General features: G+C 47.9%; 12 protein-coding genes and 1 non-coding gene across 13 annotated transcripts; 3 read left to right on the forward strand and 10 right to left on the reverse strand.

Annotated features, from left to right (window-relative positions):
• Positions 1-108: 108 nt before the first annotated feature.
• RIB3 (3,4-dihydroxy-2-butanone-4-phosphate synthase) lies at positions 109-1,164 on the reverse strand. The gene is made up of 2 exons (XM_019127987.1): positions 1,063-1,164; positions 109-1,016 (listed from the first exon to the last, which is right to left on the reverse strand). Exons 1-2 carry the CDS (start codon positions 1,109-1,111, stop codon positions 445-447), a joined length of 621 nt encoding a protein of 206 aa, XP_018987055.1. The 5' UTR covers positions 1,112-1,164; the 3' UTR covers positions 109-444.
• A 501-nt stretch (positions 1,165-1,665) lies between these two features.
• Positions 1,666-3,475, reverse strand: BABINDRAFT_159977 (uncharacterized protein). The gene has a single exon (XM_019127988.1). The coding sequence runs from the start codon at positions 3,225-3,227 to the stop codon at positions 1,911-1,913; it is 1,317 nt and encodes a 438-aa protein (XP_018987056.1). The 5' UTR covers positions 3,228-3,475; the 3' UTR covers positions 1,666-1,910.
• Positions 3,365-3,981, reverse strand: BABINDRAFT_110858 (uncharacterized protein). The gene is made up of 2 exons (XM_019126836.1): positions 3,869-3,981; positions 3,365-3,731 (listed from the first exon to the last, which is right to left on the reverse strand). The coding sequence occupies exons 1-2, from the start codon at positions 3,879-3,881 to the stop codon at positions 3,502-3,504; spliced, it is 243 nt and encodes an 80-aa protein (XP_018987057.1). The 5' UTR covers positions 3,882-3,981; the 3' UTR covers positions 3,365-3,501.
• A 433-nt stretch (positions 3,982-4,414) lies between these two features.
• On the reverse strand, positions 4,415-6,125 carry BABINDRAFT_165255 (uncharacterized protein; the record flags this gene model as incomplete). The annotated part of the gene is made up of 2 exons (XM_019130313.1): positions 4,415-5,935; positions 5,982-6,125. 2 exons carry the CDS (start codon positions 6,123-6,125, stop codon positions 4,415-4,417), a joined length of 1,665 nt encoding a protein of 554 aa, XP_018987058.1.
• Positions 6,126-7,067: 942 nt separating this feature from the next.
• Positions 7,068-11,193, reverse strand: BABINDRAFT_170410 (putative protein kinase; the record flags this gene model as incomplete). Its single annotated transcript, XM_019130740.1, has 2 exons — positions 7,068-8,178; positions 11,138-11,193. 2 exons carry the CDS (start codon positions 11,191-11,193, stop codon positions 7,068-7,070), a joined length of 1,167 nt encoding a protein of 388 aa, XP_018987059.1.
• Positions 11,194-11,207: 14 nt separating this feature from the next.
• On the forward strand, positions 11,208-13,272 carry BABINDRAFT_159979 (uncharacterized protein). The gene has a single exon (XM_019127989.1). It carries the CDS (start codon positions 11,454-11,456, stop codon positions 13,128-13,130), a length of 1,677 nt encoding a protein of 558 aa, XP_018987060.1. The 5' UTR covers positions 11,208-11,453; the 3' UTR covers positions 13,131-13,272.
• A 607-nt stretch (positions 13,273-13,879) lies between these two features.
• BABINDRAFT_159980 (uncharacterized protein) lies at positions 13,880-15,651 on the forward strand. Its single transcript, XM_019127991.1, has one exon. It carries the CDS (start codon positions 13,896-13,898, stop codon positions 15,198-15,200), a length of 1,305 nt encoding a protein of 434 aa, XP_018987061.1. The 5' UTR covers positions 13,880-13,895; the 3' UTR covers positions 15,201-15,651.
• Positions 15,652-15,750: 99 nt separating this feature from the next.
• BABINDRAFT_159981 (ubiquitin-specific protease) lies at positions 15,751-16,894 on the reverse strand. The gene has a single exon (XM_019127992.1). It carries the CDS (start codon positions 16,805-16,807, stop codon positions 16,088-16,090), a length of 720 nt encoding a protein of 239 aa, XP_018987062.1. The 5' UTR covers positions 16,808-16,894; the 3' UTR covers positions 15,751-16,087.
• A 940-nt stretch (positions 16,895-17,834) lies between these two features.
• Positions 17,835-20,514, reverse strand: BABINDRAFT_159982 (uncharacterized protein). The gene has a single exon (XM_019127993.1). It carries the CDS (start codon positions 20,139-20,141, stop codon positions 18,048-18,050), a length of 2,094 nt encoding a protein of 697 aa, XP_018987063.1. The 5' UTR covers positions 20,142-20,514; the 3' UTR covers positions 17,835-18,047.
• Positions 20,515-21,913: 1,399 nt separating this feature from the next.
• BABINDRAFT_159983 (uncharacterized protein) lies at positions 21,914-22,179 on the reverse strand. The gene has a single exon (XM_019127994.1). The coding sequence runs from the start codon at positions 22,071-22,073 to the stop codon at positions 21,918-21,920; it is 156 nt and encodes a 51-aa protein (XP_018987064.1). The 5' UTR covers positions 22,074-22,179; the 3' UTR covers positions 21,914-21,917.
• On the reverse strand, positions 21,998-22,071 carry BABINDRAFT_t97. Its single transcript has one exon. It is a non-coding gene; the product is annotated as a tRNA-Val (tRNA).
• A 1,170-nt stretch (positions 22,180-23,349) lies between the features above and the next one.
• BABINDRAFT_165261 (putative tubulin tyrosine ligase) lies at positions 23,350-25,524 on the forward strand (the record flags this gene model as incomplete). The annotated part of the gene is made up of 2 exons (XM_019130314.1): positions 23,350-23,361; positions 23,410-25,524. The coding sequence occupies 2 exons, from the start codon at positions 23,350-23,352 to the stop codon at positions 25,522-25,524; spliced, it is 2,127 nt and encodes a 708-aa protein (XP_018987065.1).
• Positions 25,525-26,114: 590 nt separating this feature from the next.
• On the reverse strand, positions 26,115-26,717 carry BABINDRAFT_17860 (uncharacterized protein; the record flags this gene model as incomplete). The annotated part of the gene is made up of 1 exon (XM_019131064.1): positions 26,115-26,717. A coding segment is annotated over one exon (603 nt), but the record flags the coding sequence as incomplete, so codon positions are not given.
• Between the last annotated feature and the right edge of the window lie 950 nt (positions 26,718-27,667).

Below are 27,667 nucleotides of genomic sequence, written 5' to 3' on the forward strand. Positions count from 1 at the left end.
TTTTTTTTTTTTTTTTTTTTTTTTTTTTTTTGGCAAAGACGCAGAATGTCGGTAGTTGGTGGATTAATATTGAATGCCCTGGTTACAGGCCTAGAAATAGATAAGCTGGTTTAGTTCCGGTTTATATACCACGGTCAACCCACCTAATTTGACATTTATTCTACCTGAATCACTTGCAAATCCCAGTTTAAAGCGTGAAGAGACGAAAAAGAGTTACACGCCACACGTAAGCTATCCTTAACTAAGGTATAGACCCTGTCCAACAGAGCTAATCCTGCTTAACTGAAGGTCAAGTCTAGCGTATCCAAAAATTTCAAGTTTCCCCAGGGGTTGCTCGGCCGAGTCAATTACACATGCTTTGGTCCTTTTACATTCCTAACAGCTGTGATAGATCCTACACCAAGCCTTAGCAATATGTGAATATACATTAGCGCACGTATTCCGCTATTTGATGTGCTCGACCAACTGCTTGATGTTAATCAACTTGATGCCGAACTCCTTCCCGAAAGAGACGCAATCCGGCAATCTCTTCATCAAGCCATCCTCGTCCCTGACCAACTCACAGATAACAGCGGCCAGATTCTGGCCGGTCAACTCACACAATTGGACAGCAGCCTCGGTATGGCCGACTCTGGTCTTTAACAACCCTGGAACCGCCCTCAAGGGCACGATGTGGCCGGGCCTCAAGAAATCAGTGGGCTTTGCTCCCAAGTGGCCCAATCTGCGACACGTTAAGGCTCTGTCGGCGGCGGAGATCCCCGTGGTGGTGCCCTCCTTGACATCAACCGTAATTGTGTACGCAGTGCTGTGTCTGTCGTTTTGCAAGGTCTGGTCCATCATGAAGGGGAGATCCAACAAGTCGGCTCTCTCGGTGGATAATGGAGCGCAGATGTACCCGGAGGAGTGACGGACAAGGAAGGCCATCTGGGCTGTGGTGATGTTTTCGGCCGCGACAATCAAGTCACCCTCGTTTTCGCGGTCCTCGTCGTCCATGACAATCAAGAACTCACCGTTTTCTAAAATTGTTAGTAAGGACGCTCGGGTGGACTGCGTGGTACGTACTGAAGGCTTCCAAGGCTTCTGGGATCGGGGTAAAAACGGATGTGCTCATTGGGTTTGTAGGTATAAAAGTGGATATTAATATAGCGATAGGCTTTTCAAGGCGCTGATAGAGAAGATTATATACCCGGTGGATTTTTCACTCTGCGATGCCGAGCGCCTCTCCATCGTGACTACATGGACATCCGTAGGAACAATGACAAAGACATTAGGTAATGCGGATACGCACGTGATCATCGGAACTCTGTCCGTCTCGCTTGAAGTGGCGTTACATCCGGCGGCTTATTAAGCATATCCTGCTTGCATCTGAAGGCCCGAGGTCCAGCAAAGGGTACCAGGCTCTCCTTAGTCATCCAAAATAGGGCTCCAAAGAAGTAGGCGGGTTACCAGAGCACTCCACTGTACTAAACGACTATGACCATACAGGAGAAGGACGTAAAAGGGATGACTTGATAGCTGCCATCTATCATGCCCAGGGTATGATGAAATACCATGAGTAGATGTGAGTATAATTATACTCTGGCATCTTTTCTGTCATGAGAGTAGAAGTGCCTATATGTCTCATTAGCCTTGGTTATTCGAAGAATACTACAACGTACAAGATTTTGGTTTAGATATGAGTTTGTAGTTATGCTTAAAAATGACAGCTGGGCTATTTTTACAGCTCGGCATATATCTGTCATGGCAAACCAGTGATCTTAATCGTAGGGCGTTCCGGTGAAACAATTATCAACACCATGAAGCGTGCTGGATGGTACCCTTTTCCTTGACTCGGCAGAGCACTACGGAAAACCATGATTTCACATAGGAAGCTATCGGTGAGAACCTAGATTGCCGTAACAGATTCTAACCTAGACCACTAAGCACAAATACCCTGCGATAAACATACCTATATCAAAGACTAGAAGCACGACAGAGAGTTTTTGGTAGGTTGTTAGGTCCATCTTCCCAAAGAGAAACGTGCGAAGGAGCCTGACTGTAAGTAAGGCTGCAAAGAGAACATACAGGAGCCATACCGTAGTGCTGTTCTTCTGGGCTTCACTTACAACCCATGACTGAACTGAAATGCGACTGGTGGACATGAGAAGGGCTGTTGAGAGGTGAGAGAGCGTACTAGAGTGCTGCCAGATAAACGGATAGACAAAGTGAAGCTGGCCCAAGGGGACGCCTATGAGTTGGTACGACGGATCGATCCCGTCTTCGTCCATTTCGACGTCATGATAGTAACATACACTGCCATTTTCGAGATCTAACACATACGACTCACCAGACAGCACCACATGTGGCGATAGGACTTGGACCGGCCCCGGGGTTTTTGCATTCGGATGGTCCCAGACGTGCTGATTCATGTAGCCCTGGGCCTCCGGTATGGGTTTATCTTTTTTTGAGAGATGGCACTGTGGATGGTGCTTGGGTTTACCGGATTCCCAATATGTATTGGACACACAGACACACTCAGCTTCACAGGAAAGTACTCGGAGTTCTGGAGCCTCATCGACGGTGGAGCCGTAGCTGCTGGAGTTTCTGGTACCAAGGTCAAGGTGCACGGGGTCTTCCAAGACCTTATCCTGGCCGTAATGAATGACAAAAGTCTGCGGGCTGGTTTCTGGCTCCTGGTCAACGTGACAACGCGTGTATGCCTTTCGGATCGACGAGATGTTGGAAAGGGTTGAGTTCTTGCGCACCTCGGTGGTGAGCTTGTAATGCTGGTCGAGCACCTCGGCAAACCGCTCAAATCTGGAGTAGTCACGCCCGAACGGCGCAAAGCCGACGAGAAACTCGCAGCAATGGAATGCACTATGAGCCAAGGCAAAGGTAAAAACATGGCTTGGGAGCAAGTACCAGACTGAGGGATCGCCAGGCCCATGGGACTGTGGCTTGGAGAGCACGCCTAACATGAAGTATCGCTCAGCCTCCTCAAGTGCCACCAACGTGTACTGGAGGCCATCGAATGTGCTAAGAGGCAGGCAGGATTGGAAAAAGTTTCTGAGGATGAGGGAAACAAAGGGTATCGCTAGGCCGAGCAAGATGGGGTTAACCAACTCTGCGACGGTAGCAGAGTGGCTGCCAGAGTCAATTCCCGGGGAGTACCACCCCAAGAGTAGGTAGGCGGCATATGTAGCCACAAGGGAGGGGACTAGTCCCCACGTGTAATCTAGTTCTTTCATGAATGCCGTGTGGGTGATTTTTGTAGAATGGTATGCATTGGGATAAAAGGTAACAACTCGAATAAAAGACGAGATGAGGATGGCGGTCCTAGAAAAGTGTAGAAACCCGGAGAGAGGTGTGTGAGAGAATAAACTTGTGTGAATATGTCCCACAGCGATTTTATGCGAATATAGATCATAAAATTAGAAACTATAATCACAAAGTGAGTCGACCACAGTCACAATTTTTCTTTTAAGCTTTGGAGAAGACTAACTCCGATCTCCATGTGAAGTTTTAGCCCGTGTCTGTTTGTATGCATCGCATGCTGGCACGTGCATAAAGCCGGAAATTGGCTCCAGCAGGGGCAGCAAAACAAAGTCCAGTGCATGTGTGGAGCTCTGGGAGGATAGACGGTAGACCTGAAATGCAGGTATCCTGTAAGCCACTCTTACCACTCAAAGCACTTAGGATATACTCCACAGTAACTTGTACGGGGCCAATTTGAGTTTCGTAAGTGAGAGAAACTAGAGAGCAGATATTAGTTTCATGCTTCAGCCCAGTAGCAACCTAGAGCAAAATATATGGGGTCTGTGTATAAGGGATTCCTACCTCAGTTGAGCGGTTTTTCATAGAACAATTTCTTCTCCCCAGTTATACATACCTTTCATATCCATAGAGAAAGTTATGGGCTGATATAGGGTGATCAAAAAAGCCGATCTCGGGTCATTCTCACTTTACGTCCTGCTTGCTTTAGAAAATTACGTGTAAGAAAACTGTTAAAGGCCAAGATAGCCAAGGAGGGCCGCTTAGCTTGGACATAGTTTCATCGAAAGGAATGGGAAATTTTTGATTCCTGAGACCCAAAAACAGCGTCATGCACCACTGTCCTCCACAACTGTCCTCTTATTCCTGGTTTGAACCATATGAACAGAAATGCCGAACTAGGGCCAATCGACTTGTCATTAGGTCGTCATCACTATTAGAACGATTATACATTCGCGGAAACCGTCGACCAGGCACACTAATATCCATACAACCAATGGACGTACACAATAATCCACAACGATAAACGAAAAACGCTTGGGTTGTTCATAGCTTAGTTTTCTAGTCTTTCCATTGCCTTTCCAGCAACATGTCTTTGAAATACTGCCCTGCAACAATTTCATGAACTCTGAATGCCCTGTTTCGGGAATCCCTTTATGACCGCCTAGGCTTTCGAGTCAAGTGTCCAGTCAAACGGCAAACCCTCACTGTGGGCAAACTCTCTCACCACTGAGTACCCGTACGCGGCCATTTCCTGCAACGACGTAAAACAACTAATCGGAAGGTAGAACAGGTCGGCAGCCGGGAAAAACGAGCTTTGATCTGCGCGGCTCGCCACTCGCAACGGCTTCCGGGCTTTATTGTCGAAAGTATCTGGGTAGAACTTATTTAATGCATCAAGGTTAAGAATACACTCCGCCCTGTAGAGCATGCTGCGGACATCATCGCAGCACTTCAAGTTGGTTTCCTGGAGCTGGATAATCTTCTCGTTCAACTCACTGAGCTTTTTCGCATCTGCCTCCTTTAGACCTGCCTTTTTGTCACGATACGACACTATGACGTTCTTGAGAATCTTGGCAATGTGTTGCGAGATCACAGCCTGGAACTGGAGACATAGCCCCGCGAGGGAAAGCCGATTCGCTGTCTCTGCGAGCTTGCTGATGTGCGAGATGTAAGGAAGAAGCGAGTTCCAGTTGCGTTCCGACAGCAACTGCTTCATTGCGTGCCGCGAGCGGTCTTCGTAATCAAAAGCTACCATGTAGACGATAAGCGAGTCAAAGCAGTACAAGAGCGCGAGCTTCGGGTTGCTCGTCTTGAGCTCGTCGGCCTTGTGCTTTTGTTCCCGCGCAACCAGCGACCAGTGCGCCTTTTTCTTCATCAAGAGTGACTTGCTCGCCTCTCTGTCCTCTTTCTTGTCACGCTCCTCTTTCTCACTTTCGATCTTCGGCGCCTTTCGTGTCTCCCTCCGTTCTTCCTGGATGTCCTGGAGCCTCCCCGTGACGGATGGCTTCCGCACCACGGCTTCACCGTGCGATGCCCGTCTCTCGCGGATAGCCGCTTCCAGCTCTGTCTGCGCCTTCTTCTTGTAGATTCCGAGGCCCATGGAGATGTTGGCTGGTCTGGCATCTGGTAAGCTTGAGAGGAAGCGCTGGGGGAGCGCAAGGCTGACGTTGAGCGAGAACGATGTGGGCGTTTTCTTGATAATGTACATGTGCCGACCGTTATGTTCCGTCCGTTCGAACGACATGACCTTGGTATCGGTTTCGGGGGACAGTGACCGAATAGGCTTTTGGACAGACTTCGACGAGTTATTAGCTATCGGGCTTGCCTTTACCGGGGAAGTGACGTGGATTACAGGGACAGGCTTAGAGGGACTAGTCATCAGATTCAGCTTAACAGACGGGCTGATAGTTGGCGTGGATTTCACGTTAATCGCATGCGTGCTCGAATGATAAACCGAATTGTTAGAAGACTGGCTTGTAAGAAGGGAAACAGGCTGTAAAGACTGTGGCGAGAGTTTTGGTTTCTTGGTCCGTACTGGTTCTTCCTCCGAGTCAAAGTGGTCAAAGCTAGGCGGTAGCGTCGGTGAAAGCATCTTCATTGGGATGGCGTCTACCCCCTCTGTTGTCGGGAGTGTCGGCGACAAAAGCGGTGGGAGCGTGCCGCTATTCGTATAGGTTTTAATCTGGATTGTTAGTTGTATTCCTCCCATCACAATCCTCTATACTCACAAGTTGGTCTGCATCCCATTTTCGGGGATTGGTGGGCGGTGGGGCACCCGGGCTCAGGGGTTTTTTGACGGTCGGTTTCTTCCGTTTGTGCTCGAGCGTTGCCTGGATGGCGCTCTTTCCAAATATACTCGACTTCATCGACATCTTGTCTGTTGATCTGTGAAGTGCTGCTGTGAATCTGTATCAGAGTTTTTTTTTTCTTTTGTTATGAGTGCCTAGAGTTGATTAGTGTCCTGTACGAAGGGACAGTTCCCCGCGGCAGACGAGATGGGGAGAGGTTGTCAAAAATAGTAAAAAGTGGCTGAGCATTGGACTATAACTTTTGGATCTATAATAAGTTGGATTTTAGTTAAAATGGGTTGAGCCAGGCTAATCAAGCTTACCAGTGTCTGTAAGTAAACGTAAAGTTGACTACACGGTGAGACGGTTGTATGGTCGCCTGTCTCTAAGATATTTACCAATGTGATGGAACAGTTCTGAAACAGGATTGTTACCATAACTTCTAACCCTGGCTGTTCATCATATAACCAAAGGAAAAATTAACGTTGAGGACTATTGTTTGATTGTATAACTCTACAACTGATTCATACACGAAATATATTCCATCTATTGAAGCCACTTAGAATTGGGTGATATATAAATATACAGACGAGATCACCGAATCTCGAGAATAAATATGCAACAAAAACGTAATCAACGTCATATGAACCAGGTTGCGGATAGCCTTCCCTTCCCATAGATGCAACTAGGAGTACTTCAATGGCTTTGAAACGGGGCATGTCGAAAACTCTCTGTTAGTGTAGCAAACGCTAGTTTTTTTTTCAACTGTTCCTTCAATTTCACTAAAGGTACGTAACAGGGAGAGTACTTATAGAACGGGAGACCTACCCCCAAGCTCGGTCAGTCTGTCCAACGTCGCTATGTCTGCGAGACAGGGTTAGCACAAATCGTTCTACCTTCCACTCTTAGATATCATTCTCACTTTCAGTAAGATTGAGAATGTTTGTTTCCGGAAATACCCACCAGGACGTACGCCTCGTTTATCGCTCCATTGTAGGTGCGCCAGGTTCCCTTCGTTGATATGGCTTACTTGCATCTCGACTCTAAGTAACTCTCATTGGTGTAGGAAAACCCATTTAAGTGCAACGGATTATCTTCCCTCCCTTCTAAGAACCCCTGTGCCACTGGACTGATCGCCATGTCCGTAAACTCCCTGTCAAAATTCTCAGCTAGGATCGGGTCAGTGATTATCGGGAGGATAGGTGGTTCCAATGAGGGGTCATGCGCTTCCAAGAGCTTCCAGTCGATCTTGCGGAAGAACCGGTGGTTCTTAATGGTTTCAATGTTGTTATCCCCAAGACGTTTGCTGGGCTCCTTGCGGAGCAAACGGATCAACAAATCCTTGGCATCGGCGCTGAGGTAGAACGGAAACTTGACCTTGTCCTTCAAGATCTTTTCCATGATGCGTTTGTGGTTGTTCCCAGTGAAAGGGGGTGAGCCGGTTAACAAATCGAAACATACGCACCCAAGAGACCACCAGTCAACGGCATAGTCGTACGGCTTGCCCTGAAGAATTTCAGGAGCCATATACTGAGGGGTGCCCGTTAACGTGGTGCACTTATCGTCCTCAGACACCTTGGACAAACCAAAATCGGTGAGCACCAAGTGGCCATCCCTGTCGAGCAAGCAGTTTTCTGGCTTCAAGTCGCGGTAGACGACCCCTACATTCTGGTGCAAGTGATGCAAGCCCAACACCATCTCGGCAACGTAGAAGGCGGCCTTGGTTTCCGATAAAATGCGCTCCTGCGCCAAATGGCTGAATAGCTCGCCGCCCTCGACGTACTCGAGAATGAGATATACCTTGTGGTTGTCCTGGAACGCGTAATACAACTTGACGATGTTGGGATGGCGGACTGCCTCCAAGATGGACTTCTCATTCATTGTGCGCTCAACGTTTTTGTTCTCCACAATCATTGTGGCCTTTTTCAATTGCTTCTGCGCAAAGAGGCGCCCCGTAGCAATTTCCCGTACGAGGAGCACCTTGCCGAACGCACCACGGCCCAACACCTTGATGGGCTCGAAATCCGCAGGCCGTGGCTTGTAGTGCGCGCGACCTTCGAGCGACGACACAAACAGCCCGTCGATGCCGACATCCAACGAGGACCCAAGCTTGAATGAATGAGTGCTACTCATACTGCTGGAGCGCCCACGCCCAGGCTGGTTGATTTTGATTCCAGGTAAATCGGTGAACCCGTCACCAACCTCCAAGTCTTCGTCATCTAGCTGGAATACGGGCGCATCATGGTAGGTCTTGAGATCATCGACGATACTCAAGCTAGCAAGATCACGGTCCATATCCAATAATACAGGCATCGCAGAGTATTGTAGTCACTAAAAAAAAAAGAGTGCGAAGAGCCACGAAGCGCAACGCGGCCAAAAATATAACTAATCGCCGAAAAGTGAAACGTGCTCTATAGATAGTGAAGTGCGGCGCTCCCAGGGCGAGCTACGGCATTGAGTGTGTATAAATATGGACGGAGGCGACGATAGGCTGATAAGCATTCGGGGGTTCGTCAGAGTACTACCAATGATAGTGGCTACTTATTATTGCTATAATCCTATCATGAAAGATGAAGAAGAAAAAAAAGTTACCTTGTAACTACTGCTTAATAAGCCTAAGGTTTACCGATATTGAAACTCTAAGGGCGAAGGGGTTAGCCGTACGTGTGCGAGCCTGAATGTTATCTGGTCCTTCGCCAATTAGTCACGACTAATTTACGGTGCTTTATAGCCCAGAAAATTGCAGGTTTCTAGAATTTCACAAATCAGTATCACTCAACACCTTGTATAACTCGGATCTTTTATGAAATATGGCATTTCGCAGGTGAATGATAATTCAAATGCTATCATAACGGATTTATTTCTGGTGCGGTAATAGGCAAGGTTAAACCCGTTATTTGCATATATTTAGGTCATTTCAAGCTGCGTGTTTCAGCTGAAAATTTCCAGGTATTTAACTAAAGTAGCGAGCTATCCATTGCTACAACATTTTTGGTTAGATCGTATTGTTCAAATCACTCCGAGTCCGATAACAGTATCTGATGTCAATGTTATTTTCTATGGTCTTGGTTCAACATGCTTGCGGTTTCTATTCCATGGCTTGTAAATACTAGATATGGTGCTAGTTCAACGAGGGACTGCCAATAGGTGGATCCGGCCCCTCAAACTCTGAAGGTACGGGTTAACATTAGAGTTTATCCACAACGTTGTCACCTTAATAAGCAACAAAGCTAGACAGACAAAGCCAACGGAGAATATTTTACGAGCCTTCACTCCTTTCTTAGTGAGTCTTTTGGTTTCACTCAGAAGCGGAATAGGTACCACGTATTTCATCGCATGGAATAGGAACATAGCATTCGGCATCTATGTTACCAACACAAGCATGACTGTTAAAAGGTGTAATTGGTCTAAGTGAGGTGAATTAAGATCATTGAGCATCTTCGATCGTGCTCCTCTTCTATCCTGAAGCCAAGGGGAAACCGAACAGAGAAGGTAGCAAACCGGGTAAGTGATCGAGGGCATGGCAAACAGGCACGCTCATAATCTGATAAGCACAAGTCTTAACGGTCTATAGACCCCGCTCTCTTAAAAACATCTTGGTTTTTCGATAGGACTATGCCCTGCTTGATACATCTCTATTAAGTTTACCAAAACCGATACGAGCTGAATGACCGATCACCCTCCCATAGGCACGATGTGTGGATATTGTTCGTGAGTTACTTACTCTGGAGAATTTCTTAAAATGTACTAGAATCGTCCTGCATTTCCGCATGTCAATATCCTAGAACCTCATAAATCTCCGCTTGCTGTGATTTAGCTGGCACCATCTCAGGCACACGGCTGAGAATAATCCCCCAACCTATTATCATATCCCGTAAGTCAGTGTGACTGAGGTTGTGACTGAATTTGCGTGCGGCGTCTTATAGTTTCCGTTTAGCGTACTTGCTTCGTATATTTACAGTTCTACCGTGCGGAGCCCCTACCCGGACTGTACTGTAGGTAACCACGCATAACTTGCATAACACCTGTATCTAAGCCCTAGTTAGACCTGGCTGGCCGTTCAAGGTTATCCCCACGACTTAATGAAGACAGACGATAGTCTAAACGGATTCGCTATGTTGGATGTATCTCCCTCTGGGAAACCGGAGGAAGTTCAAAGATAGCGGATGGATATCAAGCCAATGCACAGATTTAATTCGATTTGGGGTCGTTAGGCAACTTGCTTTTTCGGCTCCCCGCAAACTAGCATATGCTGCGATACGCCCACACGCTAAGCCCGATGGTGGTCAATATCCGAGAAGCAATACCATACCGTGTCTTGCTCTGAAGCGTCAAGGATGGAGCTGGAAAGCCTCCCCCAACTCAATGCAAACCTACATATCCGGCATACGTGTTACGTACCTCAGTGGTGCATGCACATAGTTAGAGCCTTTCTTTTTTCGCAGTCATTCGTTCCATATAACATACCAGGGCCAGGAGAAATCCATGATCGCTGGTTGTCACGCTCCTGACATTTTGGTCTCAGAATTCGCCAACAACTAATATTTGCATCAATATCGTATTTTATTGTTCGTTATCTTTCTCGGTTTTTAATCAACGGTTTTAGTCTTCCCCTGGTTACGTCTTCGTCGACAAGCTTATCAAGAAACTTGTCCGCTTAGAGTACACTCGAGTTTTAAATTTGGCACGAGATTTAAGGAGTAACCAATAGCTTTCTCCTCCACCGAAGTGTCACGATACCCCAGTATTATTAATATCTAGCCTTTTCAAGCAGGAGCAAAAATTTTTTCAGCGCATTGAATAGCAGCCTGAAACGTAAGACCTAGTCTTAAGGACGATACCGACCCTTCTTCAGATATGTGAAGGCACCCAACCAACCTCGGGTACTAAAACTTAACCTACTTGCCCAGTGATAATTAAACTAAAAGCAGGAATTTTGATCCAACGGTATCCTGCGATACTTGATCTCAATATAATGGCACGAGGTAATGATCTGAACACCAATCCCTCGTGAGTACATTAGACGACAATTTCGGTAAGCTCCGTTGTTCTTAGTGTAAAGTTTCGGCAAACTCCGAGTGGGGCTTTTCTCTCGCATACCAAAGTTACCGCTCGGCGATAAGGAGTTAGCTCTGCGCCGCAACGCGGTCATGAAATCAGAGTACTCGCACATGGCCGTGACAAACGCCGATCATGCATCTTTGAACTGATTGTTCAGACAGTACTGTCGTGCAAAATGCAGTACGACAGATAACGAGCCGTGACCCATGCGCTCTTCTAATGGCGGGGTGTGGTCTTAAAATCTGATAAGTATTGAACGCTCGAAGCTTTATAAGAAGTCCATACCCCATTTTTCCAACACATTTATTTTGAAAACATCCATCTAACCATTGGTGCCACACAACCAATAATATGAAATTCACCGAAACAAACCTGAAAGCCGGTAACCACCAGACTTCGAGCCATTCAGTCACCTCAGACAAAGACTTTGAAGCTGACCAAGAGGGTCAGGAACTCACCTTGGATGATGTGATTCCAAAGCTCGACAAGCCTTGGTTTAGAACGCCACACTTGTTAAGATTAAACATTCTCCTTCTCTGCGGGATGCTTTCTAACGTCAGTCTCGGTTACGACGGTTCGATGCTCAACGGGTTACAGTCCTTACCAGCGTGGCGAAAGTATTTCAACCACCCTTCAGGTGCTATTTTGGGCACCCTTGCCAACGGGACCAATTTTGGGTATATCGTCTTGCTTCCATTTGCTTCGTTTATCTGTGATAAATGGGGTAGGAAGCGTAGTCTTATAGCTGGGTGTATAGCGGTTGTTGCCGGTGCCACTATGCAAGGTTTTTCCAATTCTTATGGCTTGTTTTTGGCCAGTCGTATTATCTTGGGTGCCGGAGCGTTTCTCAATGTCGTGGCTTCCGCGCCCTTAGTCTCGGAAACCGCATATCCGACCCACAGAGCCATCATCACCGCCATCACGCTGTCTATCTGGTCCTTTGGCGCGTTTCTCGCCGCCGCGATGACTTACGCTCCTTACATGTCCCTGTTTAGAGACAATAATTGGTCGTGGAGAATTCCTTCTTTGATTCAACTGTTTGTCCCGGCAATCCAGATTTGTTTTGCCATCTTCGCCCCAGAGTCTCCTAGATGGTTGATTTTCAAGGGTCGTTACGAAGAGGCTTTGGAGATCTTGGCCAAGTATCACGCTGGCGGTGACCGTGACTCGCCTCTTGTGAAGTTTGAAATGGCGGAGATCATTGCTACCTTGGAAATGGAAAAGGCTCAAAACAGAACCGACTGGGGAGAGTGGTTCAAGACCAAAGCCACCATGCATCGGTTGAGTCTTGTGATTGCTGTCGGTGCGTTTTCCCAGATTAGTGGGAACGCCCTTATCGCGTACTACTTGACTATCATGTTGAACAACATGGGTGTCACAAACACGGCCGAGCAGTTGAGGATCAATATGGCATTAACCATTTGGGGGCTTACTGCGGCTATAACGTTTGCCTTGTGTGTTAAGAATTTTGGCAGAAGACCGATGTTCTTAACCGCATTTGGTGGGATGTGTACGGCATATGTCATCTTCACTATTTTGTCAGCTCGCAATGCCGCCACCGACTTCAAGGACAAGAATATTGGTATTGCTTCGATTGCCATGATGTTTATCTTCAGCACGTTCCAGCATATGGCTACCCCGGTTAACTTGACGTACGTCATGGAGATTTGTCCTTTCTCTCTCAGAGCTAAGGGTTCTACGATCTACCAAGTCACTTGCGGTATTTGCATAATCTTCAACAACTACGTTAACAACATTGCTATGGATGCTATTAAATGGAAATACTACATTGTCTGGTGTATTTGGATTGCCGTTGAGTTTACGATTGTCTTCTTCTTCTACCCTGAAACCAGAGGTTTAGCATTGGAGGAAATTTCCGCCGTGTTTGGTGAAGAAATTTACCATGGGGATGCTAATGACTATGGGATCCGGACCTTCGAAGGCCAAGCGGCAGAGGTGGGGCCAGATGGGACTACCAGAAATGGCGAGAAAGATGGCATTCTGCACCAAAAGGTTGAGCCTGTGTAGTTTTGCATGGAATTCCCAAAGGGATATAAGTTGGAGTGGTACGCTCGTTCGCTGTATAAACCCTACTGGTAGGGCTGCAGTTTTTCTTCCTTTTCTCTTTTTATAAAATTTACGGCGAGCAAATAAATACCATCATAATGGCTAATGAAAGACTGTAGATTTGATAATTTCAGGATGTGTTTTATGGCTAATCGGTTTCTACGTCTCTGTCGTCTAGTTTAAGGTCGCCAGTATCCGGTTACGGTCAGCCCGAAGCATGTAAACGTTACTGGTATAAGCATATCTGTCTTAAGACGCTTTTAAAAGTAAATGTGCTTATAGCTGACATTAGAGGTTATTAAACGGATAACTCAAGCTTTACAGATTTTAAAGGCTGGAACAAGGATACGGGTAAATGTAACATTCCTGCCCCTCAAGAAGGAAATTTTGAAATAAACTTTTGGTACATATAAGTGACTTTCCAGTAAATTTAAGGAGATAGGCAAAGCTTTTACGACATTCGCATTCATATGAAGTTTGTTTTTAAGTTCCCATAACAAAACTTCCGGGCATTTCTAAACTGCCTGCCATAATCTTCAATTCGTCACTATCAACATCCCACGAGCATAGCCTGCATTTAACCATTCAGTTGGATTTTTTTCCCCCAACTTGCCGCTATCAAACACGGCTCTCCGTTATTCCCAGCAACTCTTCCGGTCATCCCTATACGGCTCTTCCAAAACAGGTGAGATTTTTTTACGTACTGACAGCAATAGAACATCCACTATGGCTTACAACACAGTGGAGGCCAAGAGCAGCCTCGGAACGAAGAAGGCCAAGACCCAAGACAGCGAGTGGCCCGCGAACCTCCGCGAGTTCGTAAATACATGTTTTGTGCGGTCGAAGGCACTCAAGGCTGCGGATAAGAGCGTGTTTGACCTTCAAATTAAGCAGCTCATGAAGATGGCCATGGATCAGGGCAAGATTTGGGAGAACCCGTGGGAGGTCCAGAAGTTGCCTGTGCTTGACAAGGACTGCCACAAGGTGGAACTCGCATGTGGAAAATACGAACGTGCGCCAACGGTAGGTGTGGCTATGGAACCGCTGAAAAAGCGCGCACGCGAGGACAATGGCACACGCGACACAAAAGTGCCACGCGTGGCGCCGGCGCTCCTCGCCAACGACATGTTCTCACAGGACAAGCTCAAACAGCGCGGCGCACGCTTTGTCACCGAGCCCTCGCCCACACCCCGCGTCGAGCACACGGACCCAGACCGACCATTGATCGGCACTTGCAAAGACTTGGAGAAGCGCTACCTCCGGCTCACCTCCGCCCCGGACCCGGCGCGCGTCAGACCGTTGCCTGTACTCAAAAAGACCCTCGCGTTGCTCCTTACGAAACACGCGGAGGGCGCCACGTATGCATACCTCTGCGACCAGTTCAAGTCCTTGAGACAGGATTTGACTGTCCAACATATCAAGAACGACTTCACGGTGCTAGTGTACGAAACGCACGCGCGCATCGCTGTCGAGAACAACGATTTGGGCGAGTTCAACCAGTGCCAGTCGCAGTTGAAGGTGCTCTACGCGGTGCCTAATCTCCGTGCGGAGAACCGCTTTGAGTTTGTCGCGTACCGCGTCATCTACCACTTAATGACCCAGGACTATACGGACGTGTACAGCGTGCGTGCAGCGTTGGGCGCAAGCGACGCGCGCGAGCCGCAAGTCGCACATGCATTCGCATTGGCGCGTGCACAGCAGGCCAACGACTATCACACCTTCTTTCGGTTGTACCGCGCAACCAACACGTACGGCCGGCGATTGGTGGAGGTGTTCCTCGAGCGCGAGCGGCTTATGGCCTTGAGCATCATGGCGCATGCCTACCGCGTACTTCCATGCGCGTTTATCCTGGCAGAGTTGGGTTTTACAGATGAGTCCGAATTGGCTGCGTACTTGACTAAATTCAACCTCCAGGCGTTTGTGGAGATTGGTCCCGCGGGTAGTGTTTTCAAGTGCGGCCAGGCAAAGTTGGTGGTGGACGACTTGAAAAACAGCCAGTTCCGCAAGGTTGACATCAAGGGGCAGGTCTAAGTATTGGGATATGGCCAAGCGGTAAGACTGTATCAAGGAAAAATGAGGATTTTACAGAGAAGATGATTTGAGGGGCTTGGACTAACAGGCTACATCCGAGCCAAGACAGGTTGTCTGACAAGTCCTACCAAACTCTCGTGTTAGGGCATAGACCCCCTGGCGTATGCCAGGGGATAAATAGAACAACGTAAGCATCTTTGGGGGTTGACGTGTGGAGAACAGGGGGTGTCAGCCTTGGTAGCATAGCTTGGATGTCGCGCGATGAAACCGTATCTTAAGAAAACTAATCAGCAAGAATTAAAATAAAAAATACACCTCTCGTTATCCAACCACACTGCGTTTAGTGGATAGGGAGGACTAGTGGCTTTAATCCTTTCCGTTGAACATGATTACCGTTAGGGCTTCAAACTATGTTGTGTAGATACGCAAGTTGTTCGCAGTTCCGCCGTCAGCGCTACATTTGCTATTTGTTTCTTCAATTTTACCGGACCAATGACAAATAATAGCCGTCACTGGTTCATATCTGGAAAAAATTCAAGCCATACCAGTAATGAAGCAACGATTAAGTAGTCACGAGGAAACCACAATCTCGGTCCAAAAAAAAGTGGGGGCCAAAGCACAAAGACATTAACACAACTCTCACTTGCACATTGATATCTATTCAGCAAAAAGAAACGGTTTAACCCCACAATGGTACCTTGAAACTTTCTTGCTGAGGCTTAATGGAACAAATATCGATATTACAGAAAATGAATATTTACAGCACAGCTGACAACCTACTTGTTAAGAAGTATTATCAGAACACATTCTAGTATCCAAAAGCCATGAACAAAGGGATATGCATCACATAAGCTAAACTATCCACTAAAATATTGTAGGGGGTTATGCTAGTCGTATCCCGGAGCCAAGGCCATGATGGAAAAGTTGTGCTTGTTTGCCTCGTCCGCATTATCCATATAATACTGGATCTTGCCTCTGACCTTTTCCTGACTAACAATATCGGCAGATTCGCCCTCAAATTCGCCCAAATCGACCGGTCCGTTTCTCCGTCCGTCTAACTCATAAATGTGGCCATCGCGGCCCTTTACGAAGCACAGAAAGTGAAACAGAACGTCTTCGTCCGCATCGGGGGCCGCAGTACTTCCCTGCTGAGCCAGATCGTCATACGCCTTGGATTCCATGCGTTCCACCAACTCGGAAACCTCCGCCACCGATAACGGGCCGCGGCCACTGACGCTCGCCTTCTTCAAGCTCTGGACCTGGGAGTTGTAAAGCACTAACGAATCTGGGAGGTTAAGGGCGGCGTGGAGCAATGCGTAGAAGCCACAGCCGTTTTTAATGGTCTGTTTGACCCACCGCACCGAGAGGTTTTCGTTGGCATATGTGGGGCGCTGGGCGTCTTGCTCCTTGCGCTGGGCCTCGTAATCGACGGTCAACGGGAAAAGAAGCACGAGTGCGTAGGCTGGGTTTGGAATCATCGCCAAAAGATCAGACTCTGAGATCGAAAAGACGTCATGGAATTCGAGTAAGGGCGAGACCCCGAGCTTGTGCGCCAACGCCGTGAAGATCTCCGGGTTGGATTCGATGGGAACAACAGATTTGGGCATAGATAAGGAGATGTCGATTTTTATATGGTATAAGTGGATACAAACAGTTATGTGTTCTAGTAATGAGCAACAAGTTTTTGCTACGATGAGCTTGCGGCCTGAATTAGCCACCGCCGAAGGTGGGGAAGAGTTAAATATGGAGGGTTATGTGTAGGATAATGTGTCAGGCACGTCTGAATCGATAAATGCAGAATATGCATAAAGTTCGCCTGGTATATTTAGAGAAAGGTGTACTGGGTGATAAACTGGAAGTTCTTGCTTTCAGAAATAGATAAGGGCTCAGAAAAAAATACCTATGTTTTAAAGTAAAAGTTATGGTACTTATAAATGTGCTAAGGAAATAGGACTGTAACCAATGAACATATCAGTGAGACCATGTTACGGTGGATTACAAACTGAAGAATTAGTTATAGGCCGCTTTGACGCTCTGAGAGGGTTGAATTAAAGGTTGAAGAGGCCAATTTTGAGTATACTAACTGATAGGTTTGTGGCAAATTGGAGTTGATAGTTCTTTACTCGTTGGGGGGACTAGGTTGGTGTTGACCTTGATCTGAGTAACATGAAATAAAAAAGATAAAAAAAACCTTTGCTTGAGCTTTTCCAAAGTTTCTTAGTAAAGTCACTAAACTAGTAATCAAAAACCCGCTTTTGTGTTACAACTTCACGAATAACTGACTATACAAGCCTTTTTAACCCATCATGAGAAACACTCATTGGTTATGGCCACAACTTTCAGAGTAAATTCAGCAGCATTGCCATCTGCCATGTACTGGCACCTTCTTAGAATACTCAGAGTAATTTCAGGCAGATGAGCATTGCCGTTGACCGGTATTTCGAAAATAAGCCGTGCTATACGAATAAACCTGAAGAAAATGGCGATACAGAGATGATGAGGTAATATACCTTTGAAGGCAACCGTGAATTTTATCTGCCATAGGTTAAAACGTTGTAGAGGAAGTGAAAGGCAATAACATAGGAAACCGGCACCTCGGGTGAAAAGCACTACCTTATTGATATACAGGGCACTGGCTGAATGACGAAGAAACATCAATAGGATTTATAAACACGATGCTAATCGTACAGAAACAATTACATACAAGAGAACATTAATCTAAGACAACCAAGGTACTGGAGTTGTCCTCCTTGTAAAGCATGGTACAAAGACGCCAACAGGCCATTAACTTTGCCTATCACGGTATAATTGAAAGAACGTTCTTAGCCATCAAAATCACATTGCTGGCTAGAATGTTACCACAACGTTGAGGCTCTCACGGTCGGAGAGCGCCTGCGCAAAGTCGCGGTCGCTCACCAACGCGCGCATCTCCGCGCGTGGCGGGTCATCGAGAAAATAGAGGCTGTACTTCTGGTTGCTCAACAACTTTAACTTAAGATAGTTCCTTAAAACCTTAATGGAGGAGCTTTTTGCAATCCGCAACACAGTATGGTTGGCTGACTCCAAATCACTAAGCTGCAACGCGTTGTCCTTGTTGAAGTAGATCTTCACCTTCACCAACCCGCTCTGGAAGCCCAGCCCCAGAGTCGAGCGCGACTGCGCGGATGAATGCGCGGTGAAAGAGGGAAACTGCGGAATGTTTTCTACAACGGGCGAGGTGGACGGGGTCCGGTTGTGCGAGTGGTGGAACCCCAGGGCTGGCGGGGCGATCGAGGTGCTTGGAGAGCTCCGTCCGTCGGCAGAAGGCTTCTTCCGGAACGCTAAAGGTGGCGTGGATATCTCCTCATCAGAGAGGTTGAAGGCAGAGCCCGAGAGCAATCCCAGGGAGAGATGCGAGTCGCCGGGAAGTTGCTGTGGGTTGTGCTGGTCGGTGGAGGTGTGCGCACTGCGCGAGTGCAAGACACGAGTCCCGGAGTTGCGGCTTGCGGAGCTACGGCTCGCAGCCGTTCGATGCGTGTAATTACTGTAGCTGGAGGTCAACGTTGGCGCAACGTTATGATGGATGTGCGATGGCGCTGAGTTCTGCTGGCTCTGGTAGGACGCCACACTAGGCGGAGTATCCACACTCGCATCGCGACTCATAAAGGTGGATGTGAATGGTAAGTGCGGTGATGAGTGCGGTGACAGGAGCGGCGATGCAGGAGCGGAGAGTCGCGGGCGCGCGAACCCTGGCGCGGAATGTATGCGTGGCGAGCCCGCTGCTGACAGCGCGGGACTGGCGCACGGTGTTGCGATGTGGTCCTTCAACATGTGGTTAATCGTGTCGTTATCCAAACACGTGTAGCGGTCCGACCGCAACTCAATGCCCGGCTCAACCGACGTCGGCGAAACCGGGGCCAGCGGCTGGAACCCCGTCGATAAAAAGTCTGCTAACACGCTGCTGGTGCTGATGTTGTGGAGAAGGCGCAACTTGTTCAAGTAGAAGTGCAAGTCCTGACAGCGCTTCAAGCCGGCCTCCCAGTTGGCGCTGATCTCGGCCTTCGAGATGGGCTCTGGGAGAATGGGTAACGCCTCGCTGATGTCAAGGAGCCGGATGTGCAAGTTGTAGAAGTCTTGGTAGTAGCGACAGAGATAACGGCGGTTGCTGTTGCTGAGAGTCACGTCGACACGGTACCAATTGCGGCCGTTGCTGGTGGTGAGTGCGTTGGAGATGGAGACGGCGGTAATGGAGGGACCACTGACAGGGCTCGCATGGGAGGCCGGTCTGTGGGTATTCGTCTGGAGATTCAGGGGCGGGCCCTGACTCCGGATACTTGCAGGGTTCTGGAGACTCGCAGGGCTCAACGTACTCGCACTTCGACTAGCAGGACCCGGAATTCTTGGAAGACTAGGCACGCTCTCGTTCCCCCCCGGAAGCGACGCCGTTAAGGTCGTCGGTGAGTTCACTGACACCTGGCTCATCGTATCCGGGGTCGCGGACTTGTGCTGCTGGCTGTAGAGCGACGAGTACGTGGACGTTCCTGAAGTGGAGTTGCCTGATGAGCGGTTCGTGGCCAGCTCCTCTGTTTCCGTCAGTATATCTGTCTCGCTTGAAAGCTCGGGAAACAACCGTGCTCCTTGTGAGAGGACCGAGGTGTATGACAGAGGCACGAGGCCCGGGCGGTGAACACGGTCTACAGGTCGAACCAAGTACCAGCCGTCTTGTGTATCGCTGAGTAACTGTAACACATCGCCCTTCAGAACCGAGAGCTCTTTATCGTTTTCGCCAGCAAAGTCATAGCGCGCAAGCAAGATGGTGGGGCTCTGGAAGGGTGCAGAGCTCCCCGATGGGTCCAGAGGCGTGTAGGTGCTGTAGGCTGCAGCGTCGTTGAGGATAGGTGTGGATATTTTCAAGTTCTTGACCGACTTGAGGCGCGGCAAAGTTTTCTTTGCGGTGGACATGGCTCGGAATTACGGTTTAGCCTTGGGTGTCAAAGGAGGGTTATGTTTGCGGTCAAAAAGGAGTTATTTTTGGACAAGTGGCTAAGATTCAAAGTAGTGCCAGACAAGTGAACGAGGAAACTTTTGATGGAAGAGGTTTAGTGTATTCGCAGGGATTCAAAACAGGCTGTTGACGGGACGAACAGTGGCCTGAACGTTGTGGTACGGAGGATTCAAGTAGGAGGATAAAAAGATATAGTGGCGTATGGTGTGCCTCTGAACCTTGGTGAGTTTCCTAATCTTCCGTCTGAGTCTGCGTGTGGATGAAAGGCGGTCTATACAGCTCTCAAATACCTAATCTACAAGTTATGCATCGAATGATGGCGGATCTGACCAACATAAAAAGACTCAGCTACAGGTTTCGCAACGCATTATCATGGCAGTAGACGTAAACAAAAATATCCATGTACAAGGTTTGCGACTCGTTATGTCATATACGTGCATGCAGAAACAATGCATGGTGTCGTAGTGATGGTCGATCGGGCCCATCTGCACGGTAAATATATACGACTCATAGGGCCATACGCCCAAATTCCGGCTAGGGCTCCATTGTTTACACAGAACAGCCTACCACAGAGCCCGCCTGAGACGCAGTAAACGAGAAGCGGGCATCCACCCGTATCCACAAAAAGGGTCTTTCAATCTCTCATCGCTTAAACATTCCTTGTGAGAGGAGTAAATCTGCCTATCCGAGGAGACCATTGCATTCCGAAGCTTTCCCTCGCATGAGCGCAAGTCGTTGTTTGTGAACGGGACGGCCTCCTCATGCGCCTGGGCGAGCGGGCGGGTAATTTGCGTACGCCTGTAATGCTAGACTTGCAGACTAGCACACGCAACGCATGTAATTTGTTAGGGGAAATGCAGCTCCATTGCTCTCCCTGGCTTGTGCTGCAGGGCATTTGTATACCGATCGTAGCTCATGCTGTATTCAATGCCCTGGATTGTTTACATTTTGCTCTGGATGTATACATATTTCAGCCCACTGAATATTTTCTATGGTTCTGCAAAAACCTCTTAAACTTGGTTAGGATCCAAGAATTTAACGGACGTATAGCTTCCAGGGTTCTTGGACGGCCACGGCGCACAGCCTAGCATGTTGATTTGCGCAAGCTAGGTAGGCACGTGCTAACAGCTTTACTCAAAACCTAACCCGTGTCGAGAGGGTAGTCTAGTCAACGCCCAGCGCTCCTAGTCCTGTACCCATGGCGCATGGAAACCTAACTAGTTCGAGGCTTATACCTAACAATTGGCTCTCTGTTGTAAGCTCCGTCCTATTTAGGCAAGTCAGTGTGCAGCCAATAGACATTCATTCTAGAAGCACCGGCGAGGGGAGTTAATCTGCACTGAACCACTAACAGAGCTAAACTATATATAGCTTGAACCCAGATACCTTCTCTAGCGGTAAATATAGAGCCTCCCGATGGGGTGAAGTTACACGGAGACGGTTAAAATAGAATAAAAGCGCGGCATCTTTTCACCGAAAAGTGTTAGGAAAGGCTGTGTTTCTTACCAAGGCTGCCATGCGGAAAGCTGTCAACAAAGCTAATGGGAGGAGGAAATCTGGGAGAGCTCAAGGCTGAGTTCACCATGGTCTTACCCCGCTCCGTGGCTAAACCCCTCTGAGTTTGTGTGGGATGAAGCAGAAGGCATACCGCTTCGATATCGCCGATTTCTTCGTATTGAGTGTGATTTACAACCCATAAAGCCATGCAAATGGACCGTATGGAGCTCGCCTGTTTACAGCGCAGCTTCCACTAGACAACTGTCGCAATGTTGGCTGCAACGTAAAAAACGGTTTGAGTCCAAAAGGAATGGTATGATTTCGCTCAGGGTCGGACTAGGGACGTTCTGCGTGTTAAGCAGGTGCCATAACCAACTAGACCACGAAACCATTCCGCGACCGTCAGTCGGTAGGTTTATTAATATTCGTATTTTCTCTTACACTTGTATTTTTCGCTTACTCTATGTACCGTAATTCGTTCCAGAATACAGACACGAACCTATTCAGTTATATTCAATTTTTCCCCATCTAGCCTGTCGTTATAACCACAATTAGGGTCCTGGTTGTCTGTATATATTCGGCAGGTGGCGGCTAAATCTCTCCCATTTCGTCCAGCATCGTAGATATGCTTAGCATGGATAACTATAACTTACGTAAGTTGTGCTGATAACCCAACGAAGATCTTTGCGGGGACTAAAACACACTCCTAGTTTTTTTCGCTAATCAGACCCATCTCCGATGTGGCCAAATGCGCATGTATACGTGCATATGATCATGGATACAGGGATTAGGAAGCCACGTGAAAAACTAGGCCTGCGGAATATACTTCGGTTAAGGGGTCAGTATCTTCATCCAACAAACACGTGCGTATGCGTTTAGGTCACCAGGGGTTCAAATGCACGTGCATGTATCATCTATCAGTTCTAGCTGGGGGTCTGTAACTGCTGGTTGTAAAACCATAGTGTAAATTGTATGTGGAAATGCATTGCACTCAAATATATATATATGTATGTAAGTTCTGATATATATGTCCGAGGAGAGAGTTCATATATAAAGATTTATGTGACATAAGACGTATTAATGGTTTGCATATGTGAACAAGTCTATAATTTAGATATGACTTAAAGTCTGAAAATTATGCTTTTCAAGCAGAATTATAAAAACATAAGTTTATCTTTTTATCGATCTTGTTAATTACACACTAATGGGAAAATACTGACACCACATCTTCGCAAACACTATTTTTTCCCCAAATATAACACTATATATACAACCATATTGGTTTCTAATAAATATAAGTAATAAATATTCATGTGTTTAAAAAATCCCTTATTTTCATACCGCATGTTTAAGTTCTCTTTTATACTAATTAGACAAACTACTAATAGAAATTCCTAAACCAAAAAAGCCTCACTTATATCAACCTTTCCCTTTTATAACATGCTTCACAAACGCTAACCACATTTATTACGCACCAAACCTGTCCTTAGTCTGCCCAATGCCATCCCCCTATCGTGCTTCTCTCCTCCGATGCCTCCCCGTCCTGCACTGAATCTGCCGAAATAAAAACTCCACAATGCGCAGGACGCGCGAAACTTTTTTTGCCTATATGTGCCAATGCCACGGCTTTTTCAACCCAGCAAACCTCCAGCGCTACGAACCGGAAAGATGCACGTTCTTGTATGTTTCTAGAATGTCCGCAACCTCACAGAGATACTAACGTACTAGCTCACCAATGACGATGGCCCGCTTTGCGATGCACACTCGCCATACATTGCGCCCTTGGCGGCGGCTATCAAAGCGCATACCACGTGGGAATTGTCGATTGCGACACCAAGCGCTCCAAGATCATGGATCGGGAAGGCCCATTTTGCGGACCAGACCATAACAGCGGCATATCTCTACCCGACCGAGGGAAACAGCTATGACGGTCCGTTTGCGGAGCCTCAGCCGGAGTTGCTTGCGCAAGGAAGGACCGAATGGGTGACTGTGGACAGCACGCCAGCGGCAGCCTCCGACATGGGTATCCACCACTTGTTCCAACACAAGGCGCCGATTGATTTAGTGATTTCTGGGCCAAACTTTGGGGAAAATGTCAGCTCCGTGTTCATGCTCGCGTCCGGCACTGTGGGCGCATCCATGGAGGCGGCCTTGCACGGGATGAAATCAGTGAGTTTGTCGTTCAAGCATGAGCCGGAGCATATGCTCAAACCGGAAATTATTACCGAGGCTTGTCATATCGGTGTCAAGTTGATTGAGCACTTGTACCGTCAGTGGCCGCAAGACCGCTCGGTGGACCTCTATACCATCAACGTGCCTATGGTTCCATCTTTGAAGCTCGGCGAGACCAAGATTGAGTACACGTCTGTCTTTCAGAACACTTGGGGCTCGCTGTTTGTGAAGGACCCGCTGGCCCAGCAGTGGCAGTGGCAGCCGGATTTCGCCCATGTGGTGCGCCAAATCGCAGCGGATAAGGCCCAAGGCGTCCACAATGACGCTGTTTGCATTCACGATGGAAAGGTCTCGGTTACCGCGTTGAAGGCCTCCTACAAGGATGTTCCTCTTTCCGGTGAGATTGTGTTGGGCGGATTGAACGAGGGTGTTTCTCGCTTAACTGTTCTGGACCGTGTTTCGGCGACCGTCGCCTTGACTATCCCAAAGGATGCATACATCTACGAAGCGCTTTTGGCAGCGGTTAATAAACACTTGAACGCGGTAGTTGTGGACACATTGCCAGCGACAATCGCGTCCAAGGTGTTCCACTTCGGGGACTACGAGGAACTCAACACGGATGAGGCGTTCAACCCGAACTACCTCCTCTGTTCGTATATATACCGCAAGGCGTTGATCCGCAAACACTACTTGGCGCACACCATCCATAGCTACGTAGTGAAACACCCACAGTCGTGCTTGACAAAGAACTTCCCAACCACGTACCAGTTGGAGGTGGACTATGCCGAGTTCTTGGATGAGTCGCTCGATGACTGCTACGAGTTGCGTGAAGAGATCATGGAGGGCGAAAAGACCTGGATCTTGAAGCCGTCGATGAGCGACAGGGGCCAGGGGATCCGTATTTTTCAGACCGTAGAACAGTTGCAGGCCATCTTTGACTCTTTTGAGGAGGAATCCTCCGATGAGGAGGAGGAGGAGGAGGAGGAGGAAACCACTGAGCACAAGCCGTATGGCGGGGACAACGGGGTTATTACCTCCCAGTTGAGACACTTCGTGGTGCAAGAGTACCAGGCGAATCCGTTGCTATTGCCAGCCTACAACAACAAAAAGTTTCACCTCCGCTGCTACGTGGTGGCCTCGGGGGCCTTGAAGGTCTACGTGTACAAGCCAATGTTGACCTTGTTTGCCTTGTCGCAGTTCAAGCTGCCGCAGGCAAACGACAACGACGAGATTGAGTTGTACGGGCACTTGACCAACACATGTTTACAAGGCGAGGAGAATGCGATTTTGAACAACTCAGTGGTAGAGTTTTGGCACTTAGAGGGAATTTCGGACACGCAGAAGCAGCAGGTGTTTGCATTGCTCTGCGACACCGTTAGCGAGTTGTTCAACGCCGCTGTCAGCGTCGACAAGATGAATTTCCAGCCGATGGCCAACGCGTTTGAAATCTTTGGCGTGGACTTCTTGGTGGATGACGCTTTTGGTGTCACCCTCTTGGAGGTTAACTCATACCCGGACTTTAAGCAGACGGGAGACGACTTGAAGGGGTTGATTTACGGGTTATTTGACGACGTGGTGAGCGAGGTGGTGGCACCGTTTTTCCACGGGAAGCAGGGCACCTCGCATAACTTGGTGTCGGTGTTGGACCAGTCCACCAGTGGGGCTTGGTAGTGTGCATGAAAAAGATTGCTTAGACAATGGTAGAGGAAATGGAAAGATGTATTATGATCACCTTTTAGCCGTAAAAAGTGTCTTGAGCGTATATGCTATACTTGTGAGGAGGTTTGGACAAAATGACAGGCTAGACTGAGTTAACTTAACAGGTTGGCTAGGCTTTAAGCCTGCTCCTCTTTGTATAAATAACACAGGAGTGCGTTCTGGAGGGTCAAGAAAGGCAGTTAAACGTGATAGAGTTCCATATCTTACGCTACACACTTCAATACCATTTAGACGTTTGGTGTCACAGGTATATCACGGCAAGACCCCCAAACAAAAGGGCTTTGAATTTCCCAGCCTATCAATTCGTCAATGTAAGAATTAATACAGATCTAGATATGTTCCAGTAAGCCTCTCAGTGTAGAATACACGGACTCTTGCCTTTAGTGCCCACATAACCGCTAGCTTAACTATTATCAGATATACCGAGAACGGACTCTCAAATACGGGTATTCCGATTACCAACCTATTCAAATATAACCAATACCCCTCACCGGTGTAGCCACACCAGTGTGTATTTAGGGCTCCCCATCATAATCCCCTCCCATTTCCTTGCACCACTTGAACAATTGGTCCTTCAACCGGTCACTCCGGATCAACCCCATACGCAACGACGTCATGCACCGAATATATTCCTCGGACCGCTGGAGAGCGATCTGGGTCAACTGGCGGGTCTCCTCGGCGGATTCCGCATCAATTCCGAAGTTGACATCGGCACTGAGCTTGGGCAACGCAAAAAATGGGTCCTCCTCGTCAAGAAGCTGCTGCCGGGTGATGCGGCGCTCCTCAAACTCCGGCTTCGCCGCCACCTCATCCCCCTCAAGCTCTTTCGTCACGTTTGATGTCAAATTATGGTCGTAGTCCGGCAAGTCAATGTTATCCGCAAGAATGCTATCGGCATCGTCGCCCAAAAACACGTTCATCAACTTCATCAACTGGATAACCGTGTCCTGCTCTTTCTCGATGATCTCAATCGTCTGCTGTGCCAAGTTGCGCGTTACCTGGCTGTGGAATGTCTTGGAGATTGCAGGATGGTGCACCACGTCCGATGGGTGGTAGATCGGCGCGAGAATGTGGTCAAGCCGGATTGTAGCGTAGGGATCCTCAGACTCTGAGTTGTTGTCGAACCGTTCGCGGTCCTCGCGTTTCACGGCATGGTTTTTGATGATGAGTCGCTTTTCGCGGTTGAACTCAACGGTCTCGAGCCCGAAGGTGCCATTTTTCGACGAGAGCGAATAGCGGTTGAGGTGTGCTGCGTTGCGCTGGAGCTTGTTGCCGCGATTGGACTCGCAGTGGCCGTAGTCGTCGGAGTCGGACTCGTCAAGTTGCGTACGCGTCCGTTTACTCTTGATCGCCTGCACCAAGCGCAAAAGTTCGTTAGGGGCTGTGGATTCAGTCATGTGTAGATGAAGAGTGAAGGAGATGGAGGTGAGCTAAAGCAGATGTTAAATTTAACCTGCGGTTAAGAAGAGCTGATCACGTGATGGACAGGGAGATTCTTAGATTTCGCAGAGGTGGGTTAATTGGAAATCCAGAGTGGCTTGACCTGTTCAAAGGTTCATTTTGGTCTACAGCCAAATGAAAGCGAGTTTTTAAAATAAAATGTTTGTGAAAGTGTTTGGTAAGAAAGATAGGTGCAAGTCACGTGATCAGATACTGTCTATGAGGCTGGCACAACACTCGATGCCCCCTTTGACCTAGGCTTTCGCCTTTAACGAATGAAATAGATCTAGGAGGGTATCTACGATTTTTTTATCTTTCTCTCTACGCTTCTGACGATAGCTTTAGGGCTCAGTTAGACTATGAATCCCCTCAGGGTGGTTTGCGGGTTTCAAAACTTGTGCATAGAGTCATTCCTCACAATTGAGAAGGAAAATAATGAGTTTAAGCCCTTTTTGCTGCATTATCTAACCAAATCTGTCTACTGAACTATGTTTAATTGCACCACGGCCCATTTCAAGTCAGTTCATGAGTATAAGTCTCTAGCTTTACCTCCTGTCCTCTATGCATTTATGTGCGCAGGAGGCTTATATTCCATTATGGCAGTGGCAAGCGTAAATGCGTTGAGCCATACAAAATTATCTGGGTAAAAGGGGGG

This window comes from Babjeviella inositovora, assembly GCF_001661335.1.
Source record: "Babjeviella inositovora NRRL Y-12698 unplaced genomic scaffold BABINscaffold_2, whole genome shotgun sequence".
NCBI lineage: Eukaryota > Fungi > Ascomycota > Pichiomycetes > Serinales > Babjeviella > Babjeviella inositovora.

Excerpts from the sequence above, each read along its gene's own strand:
- RIB3 (XM_019127987.1), bottom strand. The coding sequence starts at position 1,111 with ATGAGCACATCCGTTTTTACCCCGATCCCAGAAGCCTTGGAAGCCTTC. Across the intron at positions 1,017-1,062 it reads AGAAGCCTTGGAAGCCTTCA|AAAACGGTGAGTTCTTGATT; the intron begins GTACGTACCACG and ends TAACAATTTTAG.
- BABINDRAFT_159977 (XM_019127988.1), bottom strand. The coding sequence starts at position 3,227 with ATGAAAGAACTAGATTACACGTGGGGACTAGTCCCCTCCCTTGTGGCT.
- BABINDRAFT_159979 (XM_019127989.1), top strand. The coding sequence starts at position 11,454 with ATGAAATTCACCGAAACAAACCTGAAAGCCGGTAACCACCAGACTTCG.
- BABINDRAFT_159980 (XM_019127991.1), top strand. The coding sequence starts at position 13,896 with ATGGCTTACAACACAGTGGAGGCCAAGAGCAGCCTCGGAACGAAGAAG.
- BABINDRAFT_159981 (XM_019127992.1), bottom strand. The coding sequence starts at position 16,807 with ATGCCCAAATCTGTTGTTCCCATCGAATCCAACCCGGAGATCTTCACG.
- BABINDRAFT_159982 (XM_019127993.1), bottom strand. The coding sequence starts at position 20,141 with ATGTCCACCGCAAAGAAAACTTTGCCGCGCCTCAAGTCGGTCAAGAAC.
- BABINDRAFT_159983 (XM_019127994.1), bottom strand. The coding sequence starts at position 22,073 with ATGGTTTCGTGGTCTAGTTGGTTATGGCACCTGCTTAACACGCAGAAC.